This window comes from Platalea leucorodia (genome assembly GCF_965183815.1).
Source record: "Platalea leucorodia genome assembly, chromosome: 5".
In the NCBI taxonomy this organism is placed as follows: domain Eukaryota; kingdom Metazoa; phylum Chordata; class Aves; order Pelecaniformes; family Threskiornithidae; genus Platalea; species Platalea leucorodia.
In genome coordinates this window covers 13,405,077-13,431,347 of record NC_138827.1, presented here as the reverse complement: position 1 = coordinate 13,431,347, position 26,271 = coordinate 13,405,077, and the positions used below count along the sequence as shown (strand labels likewise).

At 41.9% G+C, this 26,271-nt stretch overlaps 1 protein-coding gene across 1 annotated transcript in view; it reads left to right on the top strand.

Annotated features, from left to right (window-relative positions):
- The window catches only part of MAD1L1 (mitotic arrest deficient 1 like 1), a 380,415-nt gene that overhangs the window by 160,384 nt on the left and 193,760 nt on the right, over positions 1 to 26,271 (top strand). Inside the window, exon 12 of the mRNA XM_082311897.1 lies at positions 1,939 to 2,079. Coding sequence (XP_082168023.1) covers positions 1,939 to 2,079 — 141 coding nt within the window. The remainder of the gene's footprint in view (positions 1 to 1,938; positions 2,080 to 26,271) is intronic.

Below are 26,271 nucleotides of genomic sequence, written 5' to 3'. Positions count from 1 at the left end.
GTTGGAGGGGGAGGAGGAGGATGGAGCAATCCTGTACTGCTGCCTTTCTGCTAAACAAGTTCATTACAAGGCAGGTGTGGTGTGGCTGGCTTTGCGTTTTCTTCTTCTGCAGGAACATGGAAGGATTTCCTTTCATATGTCTGTGAGATGAATAATTCTTTCTAAACTATGGCAAAACTGTTCTTTCCTTGGAAAAATGTTTCTCTTCAGTCAGGCCTGAGCAAGGAACTAGCAATAGCTTCCAGTGCTATTTATGTTAAAACCTGGTTTTCTTTATTATTTTAATAACTCAGTTCCTGTAGCCTCAGGCTGTCCTTTGGTCTTGGGATCTTTTCACCTGCTGACCAACCCAACCATCTTGGCTGACCTTTCAATCCGTGACGTGGTCTGAACACACACTGTACCTCTGGCAGTGCCCCTCATCTTATTTTCACACCTTGAATTTGGATCTTCCTTCCCTTCCCCAGGCGTACACTTGCTATCCATGTTCAGTCTTTGACCTTTAGATTTTGAAGGAGGCGATAACCTTTGTATACAGGCTTGCTCAGCTGAGTGGTTAGCATCGCCTTCACTATCTGAAATACAGCCTTTTTCATTTGGGGGTGGGGGGAAAAGGACCTTTTTTTTCTACCCTGGCAATTCCTGATTTCCCCAAGAGAGCAGGATCCCAGCGAAGTATTTCAGCATGGCCAAGCTGGGTTTATGAAGTGCTCCAGGTTCAATGTAATGGCAGTGGCCTGGTCTGGATGTGAACTGCACAGCTATAGAGCTGAGTGATCTTCTAATGATATTTTGGATGTTTGTGATGGCAGAATTCACACGAGAGAACTGGTTTGTGCAGAGCGCTTGTGCATTTCTGTAACAGGGCAAGGTAGCAAACTTTAGCAGTGAGAGGGAGGCAGCACTGTCAGATTTCCTCAGAGTTTTCACTCTTTGGATTTATGCCAGGGGCCTGTGCTTCTTTGACCCTGTTCTGTAGCCTCACAAACATCATGGTTTTTCCGTGCAATTGAAAGATAAAACACTTCATCTGGCTAATCCCTGTATGCATATTGCACTGTAAACGGTAATCTCCTTAAAACACACCTGACTTTTTTAAATTTTCAGCCTTTTGTCCCCATTCTTCTTCTCCATCAATGCCTTGGAGGTAGGCATTAGGTGCTGTCTGAAGCTGGGAATGCATTAGGAAGTACTTCAACCAGGGCCCCACACAAAGTTTTACCTTTAGCTTTCAGCCCAAGCTTTACACTTCGGAGTGTGAATGCTCTCAGGGAGGGGAGAGGGATCCTTCTTTTCATCTTTCTGTGCAAATGCTTGGTTATAATTGCCAACAAAGAATGAAGTGAGCCAAACACATTGTCTGCGAGATATTAACCTCTGAAAAAATATTTATTATAAACACTGAGTGTTAGTGTTTAATGAGTGATAAGTCACATACCATTTACAGGATATTTGCTCTCAGCCACTTTGTTCGTTGTCAAATCTGTTTCATTTCTGTTGTGACAATTCTGTTCGTTCATTGCTGGAACTCTTTGGCAGGAAAAATGTCAAGTACTACACTAAATATTTTGCTGAAGAAACCCATTCAGCCATGTTGAATTAGAATAACGTCTCCAAAATGAAGGCAGGTTCTGTTTTCAGTTGCCATCTGCTTGTTAGAGTGTATGCATGTTGCTTTCCTGCAAGGGATATGTGGTTTTATATACACAAGACGGTCTAATTTTTCAGTTTTCGGAACAGCAACATTTATTTTATTAGAACTGTGTGTTCATCTGTGGCTTGATACCGGTATGAAGACGATGAGTGTATATCCATCATGGTTTCTTTGCCGTATAAAATAACAATGGTCAAAAATGTAGAATATTGTTCTGGGAACCCTCTCCTCAGAGTGAGGTCAGGGGCTTTATCCCTAAAGGTGGTTTCTGTTCTTTCTGACAGGAGCGTGATGGGATGCGAGCAATTCTGGAGTCGTATGACAGTGAGCTGACCCCTTCGGAGCACTCGCCCCAGCTGAACCGGCGTATGCGTGAGGCCGAGGAGATGGTGCAGAAGCTGCATGCTCATAACACCGAGCTGGAGGTAATAAAGAAGCATCATGCTCTAACCCCAGGAGTGAAGTAGTTGAGGCCTTTAAGATTGAATTACCTAGTGATGTGATCTGCTCTCACAGAAGACAGATTTGCAAGATTCACACCAAAATTCCAGGATCAATAAGACCCACAAGTTATTATTCTGCACCTAAAGCTGGCAGAAGCCAAGAATAATCATCTTTGGATGTGATGAGTCTTCTTTGTGTTGGGCATAGCTGTACTGCATGGCTGGAGTGACAACTAGTCCCTGTGGGTTAAAGGGTTGTATAAAGGGGAAGTAAAGGGGTAATGAAACATAGCAGGTGTAGTGTCTTCTCTGTGGTCTAGTCGAAGTGATTCACTATATCGCATGTGTAGCAGGGCTCTTCTGTACACAGTGTAAGTGAGTGTGTGTTTATAAGAGCTTTACTCTAAGCGTTGAAGAAGTAAAGTATGTGTCTGCTGTTAATTCTTCACGTCTTGGCATTGGGCCTGAAAACCCCAGAATACCAGTAACTCTATTAAATGCCTTTTACTAGGTTTTCTCTAAGAAAAAAACATTCTTTCCAAAGGTAGAAGTATTTCTTGAAGGAATTCTTATATTATTTTTAGTTCTCTTTTTGAAAATTTGTTATCTGAAATGTGACTGTAATGAGGTAAATGTTAACACATATTTGCCAAATAGTTCCCCTATGTACTTTGTCATAGTGGAATGGGCTTTATGGTCATGAGTTGAAATATTTGGAACATGTCTGTGATCTTAAAGCTTGGCAGTTTTATTACATAGGCTTTACAGTAGTCATAAGTATGTGAGTTTTCCTTTCTTCATACCTAGTTCCACCATCATATAGATTTATAGATGCCATAATTCAAATGGAGTAAAACTTGTAGAAATTGATGCTCCTCAGGTTCATGTTCAAGCTGTAGAGTGGATTGTCCCGCTGTGCACAAACCTCTTTGTTGCTTCTGGCATCCATAAAAATGCTCTTTTCTTGTGTTGGTAGGTGGGGACTTAAATCAGGCAATGTTGGCCCCAATGACCGTTAAAGCCTTAGCAGGCAGAGCAGCATAGTGTGGTATAGATCGGTATCATGGTATAAGTCCACTTCATCCCTGTTTCTCAGAGAAGAAATTCTGCGAAGTTTTGGGCAAGTTGATAGAGAAGTTAGCTGGTAACATCAGATGAAATGGAAATTTGCCTGAATTTGTCTGTATCAGAATGATTCTCTATATTGCCTTTTGATTACGATATTGCTTACCACCAGACAGAGCAGGACTAGACAACGCTGACATAAAGTGATAGATGGCTATTTTACCCTGTTTTCTTAGTTGTTTCCAACAATGGCTCTGGGTTGTTGGAGGGAAGTTTCCCAAATTGTTTCACTGAATAGGTCAAATGTGTGTGGTGTCTTTGAGCAATAGCAAATTACCTTTCCTTCTTCAGGTGAAAGCATAGAAGAGTGTGGGAACCAATTGCTACACTCTTCTAAGTATTTATAGGGAACAAATTCTAAGTTTGTTTTCATGGATATGGATTAAGGGCTACATGGAAAATTTCAGAAAGGAGCTGTGTTCTCTGGAGGTTTGTTTTGTGTGATGTCAACCTTTAAGTCTTTCAAAGACTTTGCTAGAAGCAGGATTCAAAGACCTGGTATTCCCCTTGTAAAGTAAAATTTTATGCTTCACTTGATTGTGTTTGCCTTTCTGACTTCAGTGTTGACTGCTGAATCCCATCTATTTTGAAATTTTGGGAGGAAGTTTTCTGTTCTAGTAAAAATCTGAGAACTGGAAAGGGAAATTGAGGTACAGGTAGGACTCCTGGTGCCTCATCATCAGGAGCAGCAGCTGTAATCAACTGCCTGTAGATCAAAGAACTGGTCGATAGCAGCTATTAATAACTTCTAACATAATGCTCTGCACCCTCCGAGCTCTGCTGAGCCTCTGTACAAATTTTAGAAATGTTGACACCTGCATGACTCATCTCGCAAACAGAGACGACAGCAGGAATGAGGCACCTTGGAGCCTCAGTTGTTTCTGAGATGTGGGAGAAAATCTCTGATGGGGAGGGCTGGGAAGGGAAGGAAAAAGGGAACTTCCACACGTTTAAGTCAGTATGGCAGAAGGGTCAGGGCATCCTGCAAGCCTCTGGTGTGGATGGGCTTGGGAGGGCAGTACAGAACCAGCTTGTAGAGTCGCACAGAAAAATGAGAGGAGCCTGTCTGTGAGCATCATGCACGTGGCAGCAAAGCACCAACGTGCCCCGCTAGTCTGATGAGATCCAGGTAAGGTCTGGGGAGGCTGCAAAGAGAGAGAGTGATGGATCTGAGCTGAAAAGGCCAGGCTTGACACTATTATTTTTTGCTAGGCTAAGTTGGTTAAAGACTGGAAAACAATTAAGATGACTAGTTAACAGAGGGTATACCACTGCAGGTAACCACAGTTATGCCCACAGAGGAGTGCTTCTGGCAGCTCAGCGTACGCTGGGAACACTGTGTGGTTGTTGCAGGAGCAGCCCTTGCACAGTCCCTGTGCACTGCATCTCTGCTGGGGAGGCTGCAGGTATCGCTGCAGTCCAGGAGCATCTTGAATTTAAAAAAGCCTTTGCAGCCTCTAAGGCAAATGCATCCTCTTGCATTACATTTTGTAGCTTCTACCTTTCAGCTTTGTTCATAAACCTTAAAATTCACACCATGCACCATGTGTCTCCCCTCTGACTTCTTTTATCACAGTTTTTTTTTCTTTTTTTTTTTATTTTTTGCTACTGAGTACTTAAGTTACCAAAATCTCTTTCTGTGCTCCCTAGCACAGAGCCCTTTGATACTTTTTTTTTTTGCCTTGTTTCTTCTGGCTACTCTAATCTGTTAGCAGCAGCCCCACCTCTGAACAAATCATAGAGGGGGAAAAGTGATATTTTTAACAGGGATTTTTCTTTACTCTAAAAATGGAGATTTTCCCATCCATTCCAGCAGCAGCTCTGTGTGAGGCAGGAAGCTCTCTGGTGAAGATGGAGCAATAGTGATAACACAGTAGGAAAGAGGAGGAAGCCGCATGGGACTAGGAAGATTTTGGGCTGAGGCAACAGCTTTTAACTCATTAGGGAGATGAGGTCCCTGATAAGTCCTTTGCTTGATGTATAGATGGAGGTGGGAAGCCGTTTAAAAAGAACATGGGGAACAAGAGAGGAATATGTAAGCCGTGGAAGGTTGTGTGTGAGTAGTTTGTTAATGTATGCTGGGAGGATGGAGTTAGGTGATACACTGAGTCGTGCCCGACTCCCTCATTCCCCGTCCCTCGCTGGGCAGGAGAGCTGCTGGGAGCGCTGCTGCATCTGCATCGCAGACATTGCCTGGATTACAGGCACCTTTCCAGAAGCTGAAATACAGAAGGATGCTTTCATCCTGGATCACTTCAGACACGCAGCGTCGCCGCATGCGAACTAGTCCTGTCAGAGCCTGATGGGGCAGAGGACTGGAAGACAAAGAAAGGCTGATGGGGAACTTTTTAAATCCCCTTCATTGATGACTGATGAGAAAAGCTGGATCTCTAATGCATGGGCATGCAAACATGAAGTCTGCTCTGGGACTGAAAAAGATTGCTTTATCCTCTCCAGGACTGCTTGCCCCCAGCCCGACCCCCTGTTCCACAATGCTGATCTGGCTGGAGAGGTTCAAGAAAGCACTTTACAGAGTATTGAATGTAAAGCAGGGGGAAGATGCAAAGAAAAATGCCATCTGAAATGGTGGCTGGAAAAGCAAGCAGGCTGTGTCAGCCTATTTCATGTGGTTAATGATGTGTCACTCACCGTCTTTTTAAAAGTGTGTTTTGGAACTGGAGAGGAAATTAGTTTGTCCCTGGCCAGCCTGCTATAAGTACTTAAAATAAACAGAATTGTAGCCATATTTATATCACGGCATGAATTTTTGTTTTGATACTGGTGATATTAACAGTTTTCTTGCCGATCGTGGTTAACTTTTACTATGTTAGCTCCCATTACTTCTAATATCAAGGTAAATATGACAAGACAAGAAGCTTCTGTGCATGCAGCAGGTACTGTGAAAAAGCACTGATGTGGAGTTTAGTGTTTGAAAAGTTAAATCCAGCTGCACAAAAGAGAAATCATCATAAATATAACTCCATTAATAGCGATTTTATTACAACACACTTGGCTCCATATGAAACTTTAATGAAGAGAGATTTGCAAGGAAGACTCATGCTGACACCTTCAATGGTCTCCAGCATTTTTTACATTGAGAGATTTACACTGTCTGTGAGCACCATATGTACTCTAATCAGTTAATTATGAGTCTGACAGTTTCAGCACATGAAATGCCATATGTTCTGTGTTTTTGTTCCACCACGGGCATTACTGGTGACCTCAAAACTCATTGACCAAATATTGTCACCTTATCTGCACCTGATAACTGCAGTGCATCTGCTCGCAGTGAAAATTGGGCATTGCTGATTCTTGTCATGTTAGCCACAAATCTGCTCCTTGCAAAAGGAGTTACTTAGCAGTCACCCCGGTGTTTAAAGTGCTTAAAATTTACGTGTGGATGCAATAAAATGTTTATTTGAGCAGTTAACAGTTCCTCCTTGTCTCTCACCCAGCTTCCCCCGTCAGTGCTTTTCCACTTCTTTACCTTCTGGTTTTTTTTTCTCTCTTTGATCCACACTTTATGTTTATCTTGCTTTATCCTTCCTCTGCCAAATTTCCTCTCCCCCTGAAAGGTAATTTACTTCTTTACGTAGCAGAAGGGGTTTCTGTGATGATGGGAACTTCACAGAGAAATTTCCTCCCATCTGTGCAAGGTACAGAAGAGTTTGTTTTAATTTTCAGATTTCTTCTGCCTACTTTCTCTACCTCTCTGCTGCCATCCAACCTTTGTGCACTGTTTTTTCTCAGTGACAACTGTAAGAAGCAGTGAGAAGATTATTTTGCTTGCTTCGGATGTTCGTGAGGATCAAATCCAAGTCACTAGAGCTTTCCTGCCACTCCAGAATGGCATATGTTTCACTTGCCCAGACTTCTACTGTCATTGTAGCATCTTATCTGTGACTCATGTGGGAGAAAACAGACCCTCTTTGGAGGTGATGCTAATGTGCTTCATGCACCAGCTACCACTGATTGCTGAAGCAGTCACAGGGCTGGACATCATCTTCTGACAAAGCAAACACCTTGTCGAAATGGCATTTTGAACCTGAACGCTTTGGCATCTCTTGGCAGACTCGAGCCTTTCCGAGAACCACTGCGGTCCTTTGTGTTTCTTTTCTTTTCTAAAGGAGAGTAGGTCAGGCTCTGTGTCCTCCGGCGGTCCTGCAAAATGGATTATCTTGGGTTCTCTCTTCTTTCACACGTTTCATCTTCCTTCAGACCTGAGTGACCTTGTCAAGTCAAGGAGCCATTAGTTTCCTCCCCTCCCTTTTACACCTGCCAGTGGCTGTGTTTTGGGAGAGCACCTTGAAAATAACCATCATATAAATGAGGAAGTCAGGTCACGGAGGGGCTTAATGATTTGTTAAAGGCGACAGTCCCTGCTCTGTGGAAGAAGAGTGCCTCTTAAAATTGGTTGATGCTGCAGCAGAGCCTGTCTCTGCGTATCTGAGACTTTTTGTTTGGTCAAACTAGGTTTTGAAATTCGATTACTATTAATTTTTTTGAGGAGAGTCCCCATTTTGGATCTGTCCTGAAAGATCAAGAGAAGTAGTCCATGGCACTGCCTTATACTGGAGGTATTCTGCACAAACCAGCATTGTTTTCACCACAGGTAGATTTTTACAGCTGTTTTTAGTGTGTGGATACTCTGACAGTTTAAGAATGGCTTTAACTCAGCAGTTCCTAGGGACCACAAGCCTCCATCATTCTTAAGAAGTGAGAATGTTTGGGCACTAACTTGCATAATCATTATCAAATCATTAACTAAGACAATATCTGTACCTTTAGCTGCTTTACAGACAAGCCCCCAGAAGAATTGCCAGTTGCAGAAAACCGAGCAGCCCTAAGGACCCTTTTGCTGCTCTTGGCTGCATATTGAAGTAGGCTACTGAAGTGCGTGGGACAGAAAAGCATTTTCCAGCTCGGCTGCCTTCTTGTGCTTCGAGTGCAGTAGGAACAAGGGGAGACATCGTAATTTCCATCACCTCTTGCTGAAAATCATGCTCCTGGTGTAGACATAGTCTGTGACGCTCTGCCCCCTGTTCTCTTACTGACTAGATCACACCTTGACTTTCTCTAAACTTACAAATTTCTGGTAATGATAAATATAAATTAACACCTGTGTTAGCAATGCAGGGAGTTTAGGATGGACTCCTGCAGCCTCTGCTGTCTGAAGTGTTCCAGTCTGCAGAAAGCATACCTAGCCTAGGTAAAACCGTGCTGATACCATCAACCTGCTGTCTAGGCGTGATGCTCAGAGGACGTGGGAATGCTCCTGTACTCAACCTCTAAAGGATCTCACTTTGGCCCCTAGGAGATTGATAGATGCCAGCAACAAAAAGATTTCTCCCTCCCCCTGAAGCTGTGCTCCCCTAAAAATGCTCTTGGTATAAACAAATCCTCCTGTAGCCCCTTCCAGTGATGTTACGAATAACCAAGCCTGAACGAGGCTTGACCTAGGGAATTTGGATTAGCTTCAAATGTACCTGGCTATAGGAAACAAGAGAAATCTATGAACTGGTTCTAAATTCCTACAGAAGATTTAAAATTGCGTTCTTTCTTAGTGATGTTTTGGAAAGAGAAGATAACTGATGTGCAGTTGTGAGTCATATTTACCACAACAGAACAGGGGAGAGCATCTCATACGGTGTCGAGAGCTTTAAAACGCTTTGCACTGGAGAGCTTGCATGCCTGTGCCTAGAGATACAGGCTTTGCAATTAGATGTGTTTAGGTGGAGGAGGAAGCAAGAATATATTTGGAGTGGGAGCAGTGGCCCTGTCCCCGGCAAATGGCAGCAGACAAAGACGTCGCATAAAAAGAGCTGCTTTTGTGCAATATGGTGCGTATCACCCTCCTGCTGCGAGTGTGCAGCTGTGGGAGCAGGGGGCTGAAATCGGGATGCAAGTAGCGCAGTGATAACATGTCTCTTCCCTCACAGGCAGAAGACAGAAGGAAAAAGGCAAATTAAGCATCTTTGGGGAATGGGGTTAGGAACAGGTAGCTGCTAGCTTTTCAAAGGGAAGGCTTTGAAAATGTAGAAATACATTCTTACATCTTATGTCAGTCTCCATCACTTGCTGTTGCAAGCCAGGCAGTGTGGAGGGAAGGGCTGCGGGTCAGTAGGGAGGCTGCTGGGCAGGTTCCTCCAGCTTTCCAGTGTTGCTTTCCACAATTACAGAATTGCTTTTTTTTTTTTGCAATGTTAGAGAAACATTCAACAAATAAGACAAGCTTCATTCTGCATTTAATTTGGAGATTTAAACTCTTTGAATCTTCTTCCAAGCTGGAAAGCATGGTGATTTTACATACTGCTGGTCTCATCCATGTGGACTGTGCAGCTACAACCCATGTCACTGCTGTGCCACATGTCTGGTAGCAGGGTTTGTCTTCGGGGGTACTCGACTGATCCTTGGATGGGAACGATCAAAGCTTCCCAACAGCTTCCAGGGTACGTGGTCTCTCTCTGGAGCAGGGTGATAGGATCCCATTGGAGGCAATGCCACATCCTCTGGAGCACTTCCAGCCCAAAGTTGCCTGAAGTGTGTGATACATGTTCACATGGCTCACCACCCAAAAAATATTTTGGTGCCTAGCTCATTAGGGACAGGAAAATTGGCCAGCCCTGGCCAATTTGTCTCCAAACTAAGAACCATTTTTTTTTCTGTTGGATATCCCAGAGGTGCTCTCTCACCAGTGCACCTCATCTTTTTTGAACTACATTGGTGATTTAGGCTTCAGTGCTAGCACAGACGTAAGGTTGATGTTAAGCGTCTCCTAATTATAGAACTACTACTTAGGGACATTCTCGCACTGATGAAAGCTTTCACAGCTTGTGGAAACCAAGCAGTTCCGGGGGAGAAAGGAGGTAAATATCTTGTGAAAAAGGTAAAACCTAAGATTGCACATCGGGATAATGTTTTATATGGAAAATGCCATGGAAATTTTAGCTATTCCCCAACTCTGCGTTGTATTAATGACACTAAATAGTGCTTGTCTGGGCGTCTTAAGAGGTATTCTGAACTTGTTGAGATTTGTTGATTTTTATAATGATTGGATTTGAATTCTGTGATTTGTAGAGCTTCATTTCAGAATAATTACATAATCTCTGCATAATTTAAGATTTAAAGTATGTATTTGTAAGTGTTTTCGTGTCATCTTTTAATTCGATGATGGTCTCCTGTAAGAAAGAGGGATTAATATTTTTAATTATTATTTTCTATTTAAAAACATGCTGGAAAGATTCCAAAGATTTCCTGCAGGGCCTCCACACAGGCTTGTTACATGGTTCGACACATTTCTACCTGCTGTGTTTCTATAGGCTCCAGCTACAGACTTTTGTTGAAATCCTGTTACCAAATAGTTATAATATACAAACAGAAAAAGTGCTTTGAGAAGAAACATCAACACAAGCTTGTTCCCATGCTCTTGTGGATCCTAACGCTCATGCTCTTTGCAGTTTGCAAGAATTGCAAGATCCACTTTAATACACTTAATACTTCAGTTATTGTGGCAATTAGAACAACAGTAGTTGCTGTCTTGGTTTTCTTTTTGAAGCCCATTGATTCTTTCTTATTTTGGCCTTAATTACCAGTAGTAGAAGGGGTGTTTCTTCAGGGAACTAATTAGTCTAAAAAGCCTGGTTCAGCATAGTGCCTGAGCACACTTAGTTGAATGGTGCCCAATGCAAAAGCCGATCGCAATTGTTTTATTTCAGAACATACATAATTATTCACCTTTAATACTTTCGTTTCCATAGTTATGAGTTGCGTTTGCTCCTGTATGTTCTCCCTGTCTTACCCTATGGACAGGTTTGTCCATAGGCTGCAGCTTCTCCATTTCTTCACTTTGGTTTCTTATTAAGGTCATGAATTAGAGTACAGCACCATTGCGAGTGATAACTTGGAACAGAATTTAAAGGGAGGTGGCTGTAATTATCTCTTTATTTTTCTTTTTTTCTTTTTCACTTAAATGTGACTAGCTTACTAATATTTGGAAAAGGCTGGGAACAGAATAAGTGAAAAAGCCAGCTGATAGTGGTTTTCACCAAGCTGTGAATAAAGACTAAGCTGTTGATATAGATCTCCTCTGTTCAGGGGTGGTCCGAGTAAATTGTAAGGAACAATTCTGTTTTCTCAGAGGCTTTGCAATTTATCTATTTGCTTTAATCAGTGTTAATGTCAAATGTGCTTTGATTGTGCTAAAAGCTTTTCAGCAAAACAAACTGGAAGTCCTAAGTTTTGGAAAAAGCCACAGTCTTCCTGTAATGCAAATTGTAACATTTTTCTTTTGAATTTTATTTACGCTGTTCAATAAAAGAGGCAGTACTACTGTACAATACATGTGCCATGAATCCAACTGTGGTGACAGTAACATAGATATGAAATGTATGGCACATCGATTTGACATATTGAATTGATTTATGTTTTCAATTTGTTTAAACAGCTATAATGGCTATAGCTTTGACAGATGTACACTCAAATTTCAGTTCTATTCAAGACCGCATTAAAAATGGAACTGATTTCTGGTTTAAAACATTGATTTTTATCTATACTGTGTTCTCTTGACTGCATTCCACACGTCAGACTCGCAAACATGAGTTCTTGTAGCATCAACTTTACTTTCTTATCAAAAATTGTAGAAACAGCTCATTTTCCATTGGAAAGCTGATTTTTGGAAGAGTTGCTAAACCTAAGTGTTTTTAATTTTTAAAGTAAGTCAGCAAGAAGCTTGAAAGATTACATGTTACACTTATCGGTGTATAAAAACAAATTATATATTCAGTAGCTATGAATGTGAACAGAGTAATTACTTTGTAGAGGTTATTTTAAGTAGAATATCTTGTGTAAGGGGAGAGTTTTTTGAGGCTTCTTTGTGTAAAGACTGCCACCATACATTATTTATGTGCACAAAGAAATGATAAATGTCTGTATCAGTATTAATTTATGGCAGTATCAATTGAGAGCCCACAAACTCTGTATTTTTCTTAAAGTCATGGCTGCCCAGTGCAGTTGGGAACTGGCCTAATGGCAGAGACCATGAACCAATGATCTTTACTTTATGTGGCACATATTATTGCTAAGCTAGTTGTAACCCTACCTTTGGTAATTATATTCTGACTACTCTTAATTTTATTGACAGTTCATACAGATGCAGTGTTCTTCACTTTCTAATCATCTGGTTTATTCCCTTTTATAAGAGGTCATTTCATTAGTGGAAAATACAGCCTTAGGATAGATCAATTCCCGGACACAATTTCTCAAATATTCAGACAAAATGTGTGCTCCTTTGACCTCTGTAAATCTAGCAAAATAAGGTTGCTGGTTTCTGAAGCATTCTGTGACCTTTTGTATGAAGAAAGGTGTTACGGACAGCTAGGAGTGATGTCTGCATGACTGTGGTGACAAACCCATGTTTCTCTAGGTGGGAACATTCAAGCAGTGGCTAAACCATGTTCACTCGTTATTTGCCTTCCGTGCATGCGGGTCTGAAAGGGCAAGAGCACCCACTTGCAGAGTGTTGCAGGGAGACCCCCCCCTCCTTGTTCAAAGAGCCTTGACTGGAGGTACCCAGGGCTCTGATGCTGCCGTTCTTACTAGGTGGAGATGGCTCTCTCGCTGCCGTTTGCTCAGAGATCATCTGAGTGTACTTAATTGTATCTCAGCTGCAGCATGGCAGCACACAGAACTGTTGAAAAGAGAGAAGTTGTTAGCATTATGTGTGGTATTTATTTGAAGTGGAGTTGCTCATTGCGCTTGGCAGAGGCTGCCTGGGGGCCTGTGATGAGCACAGAACTACCTATGCAGATGTATGTAATTCCTGTGGATGTTTATAGCAGTATAAAATACATGATTAGTATTAAATTCGTTTAACATACATGATACCAAACATATCCAAGCTTGCTTGAAAGTGTCAGTTAATTTTTTAAATTTATTATTACTACCAAAAAGCACAATGTAAATACATGTGTGTTCCTAGTGCATGTCCAGGAAAGCATATCTAAAGAACTCTAGATGACTGACTTTATGCTCTTAAAATAGCATAGTGTCCCAAGTTAATTCTACAGGCTTTTTATTGCTTTTCTGTTTACGTACGTTTCTGAAGGCAGTAGGTAAGACTATCACAGCTATATAGAGAAATGACAGTTATCTTCACAGTGCGGCATGACCTTATTGTTCATAAGTGGTGTTTCCTCTCAAGATAATGAGCATCTTTTTGTTTAGGCCAGGCAAGACCCAAATTCATTTTATCTGATTTGTACAGCCCATCAACACTTCACACATTACTGTAATTATTGCGGATATTAGTTTCTCTTGCGTTCCACTTGCTCTTTGGATTCCACTTGTTTCTGAACAGCAAAGGGGGTTGAGAGAGGGAAAAGGTCACGCTCAGGCCTTCATGAACACCTGGGAGCTGCTGCATGGCACAAATCTGGCCACTCCTACAAGAAATGTACGTTTTTTAATATACCTTTCTTATATGGCCTCTTCCAGAAAGAGTGAGTCACCATTTTGGCATGTATCAGCCTAGGACGGACAAGCAAGCTGCTGTTGCCCTGAGGTCAGCGACATTTAGGCAAAGGTGAATCTTCATAGCTGTTCATCTGCTTAGTTAAGAAGAAAGAAAATTTAAGCATGAACAGAAGGTTAAAAAAAAAAGCATTCACAATTCTTACTTGCAAATGTTTACAGTCATGCTCCATGTTGCCTTACCCCGGCTCTATGGCTTGATTTAATTTTGCCTGCAGCATTAGCTGTGTGTGTACTCCCCGCATCCCTTGTAGTGCCCATCCAGCAGCGAGCCTGTGCACGCCTCTGAACTAGAGCTCCCAGCCTCAGAGCATCCCATGCTGTGCGATGGAGGAGCAATTCAATACATCTTGTACCTTTGTGGCGGGAGCTAATAACTGAGATTATCTTGGCATATGTTCTGACTTCTTTCCTTTCCTTGCCAAATGGAGATCTTTTATGTTTCTATAGCACAGCTTTGCTAGACAGGCATTCAGGTGTGAGGAAACTCAAAGATTTCTAATGGGACCATCAAGCTGTTTCACCTTTTGCCTTGTCAGTCTGCATTTGCTAGAGCGAGAAGTGATTGTGAGTTGCTGGATTGCTTTCCTGAAATGAGTTGCTGTTTGGTTCACTCAGAGAAGATAAACACTCGCATCTCAAAAATATCATCCTGCCTGGCATCTTTGTTGGCAGTCTCAGCAGAAGGGCCAAGGAACGAATGGACCATGTCTAAGATAAAATTGCAGTTCTCCCTCTGGAGTTAATCCTTTCAGCCCAAAATTGAGAAGCACTGATGGGGCAATGGGAGGAAATACGCACTTCTGTTCCTTCTGCTCTGACTATTTTATGGATAAACAAAGGAATTCGGCCCCAGATTGATTAATCCAGCACTTCGGCCTCACAGTAACTCTCCTGCAAGTTTTTACAATGAAAATTAAACTGATGGTTGGCAAACACAAAATAGGTATCACGCCTGTGCTATGCAAGGATGGTTTGTTTACTTGTTCTGTTCCTGTCACTGCAGTTGGTTTTGGGTGTTTTGGTTTTGGTGTGGGATTTGGGGGGGGGTGGTGGTGTTGGTTTTTTTTGTTGTTGTTTTGTTTTTTTACCCCTTGCATACCCTTTCCAAACCTTTTTTTGAGTAAAGGAAGATATTAACTGATGGAGTCTAAAAGTTTGGATTACAGGCGATTTTGATAGCCTTCTCCTCCTCCCTACAGGAGGAAATAATTTAACTTTAAGAAAGCTGTAAATCTGTGCAGAGCTGGCATGGGATAAGCCTCCATCCCCACAGAGCAGAAGCCTCAGTGGCGGTCCTTGGTGGCTCGCTGGCAAACTCCACGGACCAGACAAGATCTGCCACAGAGCTGAAAGGAAGGACTTTGCAGGAGTAGTGAAGGACCTTAAAGCTAGTCAAGTTCTTTGGAAAGAGACACCAGAAGGTTTTCTGCTCCTTGGATTCTGTGAGAGCCTCCTTCAGGCTTGAAAGAAGGAGCATAGGATTCAGAGGAGTAATTAAGAAGAATATGCCAGTATAAAAGTATATGTAAGTTGGCTGCTTTGATGAATGCCGGAAAGCTGGAGACTGAGGATGTTGTGGGCAGTCAGACTAGCTGTGGGAGAGAGAAGGAGAGAGCAGACAGGTTGGAACAAGAGCTGTGAAATAAAAATTCCAGTTATTTTGAGAAATGATTATTCAATGTTATAAAATGGAGTTTATTAGAAATTTTCCTGTAAATGCTTTCCAGAAACTAGATCCTCTCTAGGAATGACTCAGATTCCCCCAGCTCTGTTGTTCATTGACATGAGTATTTTCACTTCTCTTAGGATGTGGATGGCTGCTTAACTTTCATAGTTTTGAGTCCACTCCTGTTTTGAATGACTCTTCCCACAAGACGGCTGCACGGACACTTCCAATGCTTTGCTTTAATGACTGCACTTAATAGTATGTTGAATCTGATATGTAGAAAAGACTAGAAATTAGTCCAAGATGGCCCACAGGAGCTTGAGTTTTCAGATAAGACTTTTATGATAACATAAAAGCCTTCAAGTTGTGGGTATGTGGGGATCTTCAGGGCATCCTCAGTCTTAAGTCACAAGCATGTTTTCCCTGTGTACTCATGGTTTAAACACCAGCTTCAGTTTGCCTACAGAAAGCAGTTCCATCGTAACGTCGAGCCTGAACGCTGTTTCTGAATGAACTGCACCAAAGTCAGCATCATGGTTGAGGGTTGTGTTTTGCATGTGATAGGCACTGCCTCTGTTACCTCTTTGTCTCTCTGTCACTGCTTACCTCGAGTGTGGCACATTTACTAACTGATGCTCTGACATAGCTGTGTGCCTTCTCCCATCCCTCATCCTTCAGTCCTCTGGAAAACTAGAGGCAAAGACGTATTTGTGCACTTCATACATTTGAACGTCTTCATGTCTTTTTATCCCTCTTTCCCATACCCCATCATTTTCTGTTTCTTTGTATTTTTACCACATTTCTTGTACCTTGTTAGACACCTACTTCCCAACAAATGAGTAAACAATAATAAGGGAAAACAAACAAACAAAAATCTTGCTGTTTCCTTCCAGTGCTTCCTTTGCATTTGTTGCCTATTTATAGATTATTCATTTAAGCTACAGTGGCAGTCAGTCAGAAACGTGGTGAATCCTTCTTTCAAGAGTGTGCCAAGAGAGGATCTTTTTAGTTTGTTTGCTTTTTTTATGACTTTTATTGGAGCCTCTACAGTGTGCTTAAAATCCACTGGGATTTGTTTATTTTGAATAAATTCTCAACTAAAAGAAGAGTTTTGCTCCTCTTCAAGGAAGTTAGAGGAGCATGACCATGGTGCACAGGGATGTTTGATTTTATTTGAGGGTGGTAAAAATTTATTTTATACATTTTTTTTGTTTCCAGTTGTCATCTTGGAGGATTTTTAGGTTTTTCAATGTAAGGACTGTCTTTGGATAGAGGTACTGTTAACCCTCCTCTTTTTTCCCCCTACAACTTAAGGCAAATTTTGACTCTAAATCCTATTCTGTTTGTAGTAGAAAACCAATGAGGTATAATATTATAATTGTAAATTGCGACTGCCTCTGTGGCATTGCAGAGGACACATGATCTTTGTGCTTTGCTTTCTCCTTTTGTTGAGCAGGGTTGGTGCTAATCATCTTTAGTGCCTCATGGGGTGTCGGAGAGGCGCGGGAAGTTTATACTGGCATATTCCAAACAGTGAGGCAGGAGCTGTGGGTGAGACACAAGTACATCACAGGTGAGATGTTGCATGAGACCTGCATTAATAAACTCGGCTAGACTTTTGCTGGTTCCATGGGACATGCTGAGGTGTGGACATTGCCAGGGTTTTTGAAGTGAAGCTTGTCTTCAAGGAGGCTGGAAACCACTGATTTATGCAATACCTGGAAATGTAAGTGCTAGCGTTCTCCTTCAAGGATAGGAGCTCTTTGTTGTGGGTATGTATGTGTTGGGAAAAGATACTTTGCCATTTTTTTTTAATGCCGCATATTACTGATAAGGACTAAGGTTGTTTTTGCTTTTCCAAAACAGATTTAGAAAGCAAATACTGTTTTAAACTAGGTCTCTGCATTTGCCATAGCCTCTGCAAAATGGTTTTAGCAGCCAGAAGCTGTACTAGTTTGGGGTTTTTTTCCCTTTTTTGTTGCCCCCTTACTGCTCTTATCATGGTATGTTTTCATGCCATGGTACCCTGGCAGGACAACCAGGACGAGGCAGAGTCATCTGAGGGGCTGACCCAGAGAACAAGTACGAAATTCCTGCTTGGCCTCAAGTGTGAATATACCTTCTGTGTCGAAGAAGAGGGTCTCTCTGCTAAACTTGCCTTGCTGACAGTGCTGGAAAATGAAGGTAGAGGATGAAGGAGGAGAATTATCCTATTTGTTTTTTCATCTCGCTTCCTGTGATAGGACTTGATTCTTCGCCCTGGACCCTCCTAGGTCAGTTGCGTTTAGAACAGCCATCGGCACAGGTCAGCTGTGCTAAGCACACTGTGACATTTGGAAATCCCTGTCTGGAAGGGGAATTGAACAATGAGCTTCTGCTAATTATAATAGCTACATTTAAAATGCAATGTTTGCTTTATGGAGCAAAATCCAGCTACACACCTGGACTAGAGACTGGAAATACTCTGGCAGCAAAGGAGATGGGTCCTCAGCAAACGCGTTCCCAGGGCAGAAGCAAGGGCAATACAAGCATTGCTTTGTCAGAGCAAACATTGCAGTCTTGTCCGGGAGGTGAACGTTGTTACCTAGCAACTTTCAAGACTGTTTCAAATTTGTTGGGGACCCTCTGAGGCTTAGGCACTTTACCCACTGTTCTGCTGGATGCCAAAAATACGCTGGCTGTAATTTTGCAAGCCAAGTGCTGGCTTAAACCTCTCCCTGACCTTTATTTGAACTAGCACAACCTATGCAGTAGTACAGAGAACCAGGACAAGAAACCAGACTAGATTAAAATTAAATCAGAAGAAAAAAAAGTTTGATTTAAACATGGATCTTTGCTTCCCCATTGGCCTTTCCCGGCTGGCTCACAACAGTTGCACTGGGAAGTGTGCTGACATGCCTGAGGGCTCCTGTTGGGAGTGTGTTTGTATGGATAGCAGTGAGATATATTTAGGGACGGGGCTCATAGCACACGTGTATCATTAAATGTATCTTTTCTGAACTATCACTACACATCACCAGCTGCCAAGCAGCCTTGGGCAGCTTAGAGGAAGGTGCTACCATTGAGTACTCAGGGATGCGAAGGTCGGTATGTGTTGTTCAGTGGCCTTGTTTTAATAGATAGAAAGGTTAACTAAAGCAACTATGATATTAGGAGGCTTGTATAAAAAGAAAACCAGAGCTGTGCTGCTGTTTAGTTTCCAGTATTCTTCATTTCATCCAGCTACAGATCTTCTGCCTGGGGTCTAATCCATGCACAAAACCCTCTTCCTCATCACTGCTTCCATTTGGGGCAGAGGCTTTCCATCCATACCGCTTTTGTCTGAATTTCTATTCAGATTCTAACTCCCTTGAAAAGCTTCTTTTAACTCATAACCAAGTATTAGTGTTTCTCTCCAAAGATACTGACCATCCACTCATGTCTTCAGAAGCATTGCCACCCTTAGGCTATAGGGCTGTAGAGACCTCTCCTTCTCGGCAAGCAAGAGTATTTTCCAGGTATTCCACTGACAGCACACTGAAAAGAAAATGTTGCTTTATGGTTGGTTGACTGATGATAGCTCTTTACACCTTTAAATTAAAAGTGACACACTCATATAAATCATTATAACAGTACTGTATGCAAACACAGTGCCTGGATCCAGAGTAGTTATAAGATGACAGTGAATTGGGGTGAATACCCTTATTCTTGACTTTGAGAAGTGCAGTGACAATGAATCATTCTTGGTGATGAGATGCAGCAGTGCTGACTCATCGGGCTGAAATTAGAAGGGCTTTTTTAGGTGGAGATGTAATTCCACCATTTTTTCTGATGAATGGATAAGAGTGAACATTTTTGTTGGCTAATTTACAGACTTCATCAACTAAATGTCATTTCTTTCCCTTTAGCTATCAAACCTAGTTGGAGGCAACTGACAGGGGGAGAACTTAGATCCAGGGAGGTGGTACTGGAAAAAATAAGCAGGAAGGAGTGGCAGAAAAGTTCACAATTTGGTAGAGACGCCGAGTGTCATTGCCACCACATTTAGTTTTTAAGATTCCCTTTTTCTGCATTTGGTGACTGCTAATGTTTGCTTGCTTTCATCAGGACAGGGGTTTTGGAGCCTGAACTCATTCTGCTGATAATCCAAAGGAAAAAAAAAAAAAAAAAAATTGCTGGAGTTAAAATTTTGCCAGAAAATTAAACAAATGCACAAACATTTGTTCCCCCCTTCCCCAGCCAACTCTGTTATTACATCTAATAGCAAGGGATTCCATTCCTGTTAGCTACTGTGTCTTCTGCTTGTAGTCTCTAGCACTGCTTCCCAGTTCAAGAAGGGTTAATACAACCTGAAGAAAACATCTTGCTCACCAGATCCCAGAATCACTTATAGTACCTGTTTTCAGATCACTTAAATAATTATGAATAACCAGATTCCCAGAGGCACTACAGTCACTTTAGAATCTGGTGCTGGTATCCCTTCCTTTCAGCTTTAGAGATTTGATCATAGCACAGTAAAATTAATTCTCTGTAGTGTCCTCCAAATTATTTGTATTCCTTTCCCTTTTGCTGTTTCCCTGTGGAATGGGTTGATACTCTCCAAATGTTTTTTAGTTGCACTAATATATTAGCAAACTGGTTCACTCCTGGCAGGAGATTTGCGGTCAACCCTCAACTAGACAGATTTTATGCCAGGTTATCTTTCTGCTGTTGGGTTAAAAATTTTCCTAGGAGAGCAGCAAAAGAGAAGGGACTCACTGCTATGACTGCACACTCAGCTTCTTTTCTGAGCCCACAAAGAGAATATTAGTGGCAGAGGCTTCTCTGATGGGTGTTCCAGTGCTGGGGACTGACTCCTTTGGAGAGTCCATCAGCATCCAGCAGTCACTCATGTGTGCCCAGGAGAAGCTGTACTGGCTGACTGCATAATGCTCGAAGCAATTGGCTTGGCAGAGTTTCATCAGTCAGGCTGCCCTTTGCTGTTGAGGAAGCAGCTGCAAACTCACATTTTTTGTTTGGCAATGTATTCTCTCCCCAGGGACTGCAGCACCATTTGATTAGGATGGAGGGAAGGAGACCTATTGCAAAAGTGTATTATTCCCAGCAGAGCCGTGCTAATCTTTTGGTCTCTGTGCTCCTTCTTAGCAAGGTGTTGAACGAAAACATGAAGGAAAAACAGGGAAGAGTCACTCAGCTCAGCTGTTGCCCCTCAATCTTGCCTCAACCTCTGCTGCAGCTCAGAGGGTGAAACAACAAATGCATGGTCTTGTTTTGAGATGTTTTTGCAAATCTAATGCTTTTTTGTCACATGAAAAATCTGGTAACACCTGAGCCCCTTATTTTCCTACCTACCTGCTTTCTTTCTAAGTGTTTCAGTCTGGCATAGGGCTGTCCGATCTCCAGGGACTCATCCTTTCCTGCATATAATGCTGTGCATTTTTCCATCTCCCAGTTTGCTTTGGTACTGTGTTCCTTACCTGACAGCATCTGCCTGGGAGATTATGTAAACAGTGTTGATGGAATAGATTTTGAGAAGTTCAGAATCTTTCTCCAAGTTCTACATTTTATTGCAGTTGTGAAGGTCACCTTTGCTTTGAGGATCAGGGAGATTAGGTTACCGCCACCTCTGAATGTGGAGGTGCTGGAGTTCTGCACTTAATATGATGCTTAATCCTTTTACTGCCCAAGTGGTGTGGCCTATCAGGTGTGTTTTGTGTCAATAGTGGCACCTTGTGCTCAGAGATTACCTTCAGCCAAAGATTTTTGGATGGTTTTCCAGAGTGAGTATTATCTTTACCTTAGAGAGGGAGGGGGAAAAAGGAGTTTCAGAGAGTTTGGTGCTTTGCCCCGGGTCTCTCAGCAGTTTTCAGGCAGAGTGGGAACAAAAGCCAGGTCTCTACTGCAGAACTATGCAGCTTATTTTAAGTTGGTCAAGTGACTTGCCACAAATAAGGATGTGGGCAATTTCTGCTTGAAGTCCTATCTTCCTTGTATCAGTTGTTCTACAGTGACTTTGTTTACACCTCTTTCTTATAGCATAACCAGTGAGAATTTGGGGTGCTTTCATTATAATAAGCTTACTGTCAAGAATTCTTGACGTTACTACATGACTGTGTCTCTTAGAAGAGAGGTTGGTCTGTCCTTGAGACTTAGGAGCAAGAGAAAGGTTTGGTTATTATCTCTTTGTCCAGTAAATGTTGATAGGGTGTTGACAGGAGCCCATATCTTGCAGATGTTTTCCCTGTATCTTCAGTAATTATGACTTCAGCAATGTTTCAATTTGCAGTATCATTTTTTTGTTTAGCACCCAAGAGCCTTTGCTTTATTCATCCTTCATTTTGGTAACCAGCTGCTTTTTGTCTCACTTGGGGGCGACATTTCCCTGCTGCACATCAAATCCAGTAGAAAACTGGTTCTTAAAGAAGTAGCAGCTCTTTGCTTTTTTGATGAAAAACACTCTTCACTACTCTGCACAGAGCAATAGCCTTCAGTCCCTGGGTGTTGCGGTTTGCTGTGATGCCCAGGAACACGAGTCCCTGGAGATGTGGGACATCTTGCTTACAGGCATTGAATCTGCAAAGCAGCAAGGAAATTATTTAGCAATGTCTGATACTAGACTGTCTTCCTGATTGTGATCTCAACTGATGCCATTTTATGAAAGATCAGTAATTTAATCTACTAAGCATCAAAATACTTTAAATTAGAAATGACCATTTAACCCAGTGTAATTTTGTAGTTTCCTGTCTTTTGTGTCCTTGCTTAGGGTAAAATTAAGGAGGACTAAATTACATGGAAAACCACATAAGATGTGGTCTGAGACACATGCTTTTCATTGAGCTGTAGGCCTAGCCACATAATATAAATTATGTCAGTAAATAATGGTCTCTGCTTTGCCTATTGCAGCTTTTCTGCAAGTCAGAGTCAATATTGCTTCACTGTATATAAATTTCTGAAACACATTCAAAAGTTGGTGGGGAATTTTCCCCTTTGCCTTTGCATCAGACCGAGCCCTCTGCCACCTACAGTCCAGCTCCTGTGAGATAACATGGTGGTTTTGATGCTTTTGAGACAACACCCGAGTTTATGTGTTGCTGTTATTTCCCACTTTATAAAGGATATGCATTTGATTTTATAACCAGGAGAACTTTCTTGAGAACAGCAAAATTGAATCTGTAAAGCAGCAAGGAAATTATTTAGCAATGTCTGATACTAAACTGTCTTCCTGATTGTGATCTCAACTGATGCAATTTTATGAAAGATCAGTAATTTAATCTACAAAGCATCAAAATATTTTAAATTAGAAATGACCATTTAACCCAGTGTAATTTTGTAGTGCATTTCAGAGATGCTAAAACCATACTGTACTGCTACCAATCTGCTGTAATGGTGTGCTAATGGATTGAAGGCGGAAGGTGGCATGGTATGAATGGATATTTAACTTTAAAGTATAAACAGGCAAATGCATGCATTAACTGTTGAAAGCTGAATCCCATGGGTGAGATTTCAGATTGAACACTAATGAAAATTTCATTTCAGTTCTCACAATATTTTAATATGCAGGATCACAGTATGCAAATAAACTGAAGTCTAACTGCAAGTGGCTGATGAGTTACTTCTGTCTCAGTCTCTGCCACCCCCATATATAAGCTGTCTGTGGCTTTTGTGAAATCAAAGTTTTCCTCTTGTTTTCACTACAAGCCAGAATCTTATAAAAATATCTGTGTGTACAAAATAATTAGTGACTGCAACCTTCTCTTCAAAGTGTTCTCATGATGTTCCTCTATTGTTCCATGCAACTCATCAGCGTGGTGCATAGAGCTATATGTTTTTAAATTTATGATTGAATCGTGTTACAGTCAGTGCTTTCCTTATCAGAATTGTCCTGGGAGTGCAGCCATGTTTTGGGGTTTCCTTCTGTATTTCAGCTGCAGCTTCGAGGCACCGTGTTTTCCTTGTGTCTCCTGAATCTGACAGAAAGAGGTGATGTTGTGCTTATTTTTCCTTCTTCCCCAGCTTATGGCATCAGATAAGATATGCTGGCTTGGACCCTGTTATAGGTCACATCGCACTTTAGCCACACATTAAGGCCATCTAGCTTGAGCCAAGGAGCTGCATCTTATATCTTCTTTTGTAAGTGATTAGATAAACAAGTTACTGTGAAATTACCCTGTGAATGGGGGGCAACCAGCACAAAGAAACTGAAATTGTTTGGCATGTTAGAACATACAAGATTCCATATTTCTGTGATTGGAAGCCGATATATCCTTGTAAATTTAAATTGTGTGTTAACTTTCTCAAAGAGGAGAGGTAAGAATTTGTCTTAGAAATTAATTAATTTGAAATAGCTGTTAATTAACATTATACCTAAATTTGCCAGTCTTCACACTGGACTTGAATTTGCATACAACTGTTGCATATCAAACACTGCTAAGGGTATCTTGGGCTTTAGCGTGCTGTGAAAATGCCATGTTTTGCAGCTGTGTTACAGCTCTGCCAGGCTGAACCTCCTCCTCTTCCCCTCCCATGCGGTGGTGCTGCCCTTCCAACAAGTGGCCTTCCTTCTGGGGACCCGCAGTTGGGATTTACAGCTGTGAAAGCACAAGCCTGGAATAGGCTTCTGTATTCTCAGGTATTTCACCCTGATGAGGAAGAATAAAAATGACTCTTTTTAATTTGAGGTAGTGAATGTGCTGCTTATTTCTCTCCCTTGTAAAGTACCTACAGTATATTAATGTGACTGTTAAGATAATCATGTTTTTTGATGAAAGCGTAAGACTAAAATGATGTTTCCAAATGAAGGTTGTTTTGATTTATTCCCTGTATGCAGCATGCATAATTTTGCTTCCCTAACTCTTTGAAGCAAGCTTTAATTTTATGGCTTTGGCTGTTGCTACTACTGTGCTGTGCTGTACCTATGAGCTACTTAATGTGCAACATTGAGGAGTAAATTAATGCAGGTCCACAAAGAGAGTGCTTCGATTTGCTAATTGCTTGTAGAGCGGAGGGTATTGTTGTGTAGAGAAAGACTGTTCATTAGAGATTCAGTAGCTAATTTTTTCGTACAAGTGAGTCTCACATTTGAGCTGCTTGCCTATCGGTCAGGGCGGTCGGCTCACGTTCAGCCCCAGGAGAAGAGTGTGGGGCTGTTGATGCAATCGGTGTTAACACCTGCCTTGTAACCACCAGATTACTTTAGTTTCATTCATTAAACCCTCCCTGACCAGCCTCCTCCAGCTTTGTCAGTGAAGGCTGACTTTTGGAAGGTATAGAAGATGAATTATTGATGCAGGGAATCAAGCTAAACAATTCAGAAATGTCTCCTTAGGAGCCAAATCAGTTCCTTTCCTTGGAAACCGTTCCTGCTCCTCTTTCAGCCTGAGCTGCTGTATCCCAGCAAGGCCGGAGCACAGGTTATCTTTCCCTTCCCACCACTCTCTTTTGAGGATGACAGTAGCATTGACAGTAGATTACACTGTGTTGTCATGTAAGATGAGTGTTTTGAATTGACAAACCCTTTTTTTTGGAGGCTTTAAAGTAATTGACTGAATACTTGAGGGGATTTTTTTTTTCTGCTTATGCTACTTACTTGATTTTCTTTTTCCTGGTTGTGCTGCCTTCAGTGGGCAAATTGGACTTTACATGTATTTGTATATCTGCTTCTTAATATCTGTTTGCTTATCAGATTTCTTAATGCTTGAGCTTGGTGATCTGTGGGAGTTTAACATGTGTATTAAGTAATGAGAATTTCCTTGGAGCTTTAAGTTCACTTTCATGCATAGACTGAAAATTCAACACACAAGTCTTTCCTGCTGAGAGATTCCTGAGATGCCAGGTGAATGTGATCAATCGAAAAGCCTGTAAAACAGAGCTGAGCTCTGAGCTGAGCATATACGTGTATGTATATGTAGGACATTGCTTTTCGCAGTGCGAAACTCAGAGATGGGGCTGGCAAACTGCTGCAGCGTCTGCTGCAGATAGCCCTCCCATACCTGCTGGTGTAGACGTCAAGGACTCTTGCACGCAATCTCCTTCCTAGCCATCCTAAATGGCTCAGGTTCATTGCTCATGCTTTTGTTGGCTGCAAGCGGCCAGAGGTGATTGAACTGAGAAATCCAACAGTTCATTCTTGAAAAGGTAAATTGTAAGAAACAATTCAATGCTATTTCTTTCAGGTCTTTCCCGGTAAATGTCCAAAGCGGGGCTGGGTACAGGGGCTCAGCACATTGTCAGGCACCATTCCAGGGTCCTCTGCAGCTCCTTCCTTCCATGGCTGTGGTGGCTGGCAGCTCCTCGGAAGCACTCTGATTAAGTGAGATGTGGGGATAAGTTCAGAGACTAATTTCTTCTTCATAATTAAAAATGTGTGCATCTGTGATGCTGCTGGTGATTAGGTTGTATTTTCTTGTGGCCTAGAAGGAATATGGCAGTGAATCACTTTGCAAGCAGCTGTCCTCTAACAGCTGAGCTAGGTTCAATATTTGATTTAAGCTAATAAAAAGTCTGGGGTAGGGCTAATGTTTACAAACTGTATGTGATAAAGCATTCAGATCATCTGTTTCGCAGCCAGGCAAGAGCAGACACAGGGGACCCCACTGAAAGTTTGGGCTTTGTCTTGTTCTTCTGTGCCTGCCTGTGTACATGGGCACGGGCAGGGAGCGGTCGGTCAGGAGGGTCCCTGCTCTGGTCTGCGAGCGCATCAGACAGTATCAGCTGTGCTGGAAAAGCCTCCTTCTTTCCAGCTATACCATTGTAACAGCTCTCAGTGCATTAAATATGTCCCTTTTGCTCTTCCGTGAGAGTTGTAGTCAAGTCATACATTTAAAAATCTTTTAATCTTCATAAATCATTTCTTCCAGCAATCTAGTATGTTTAGT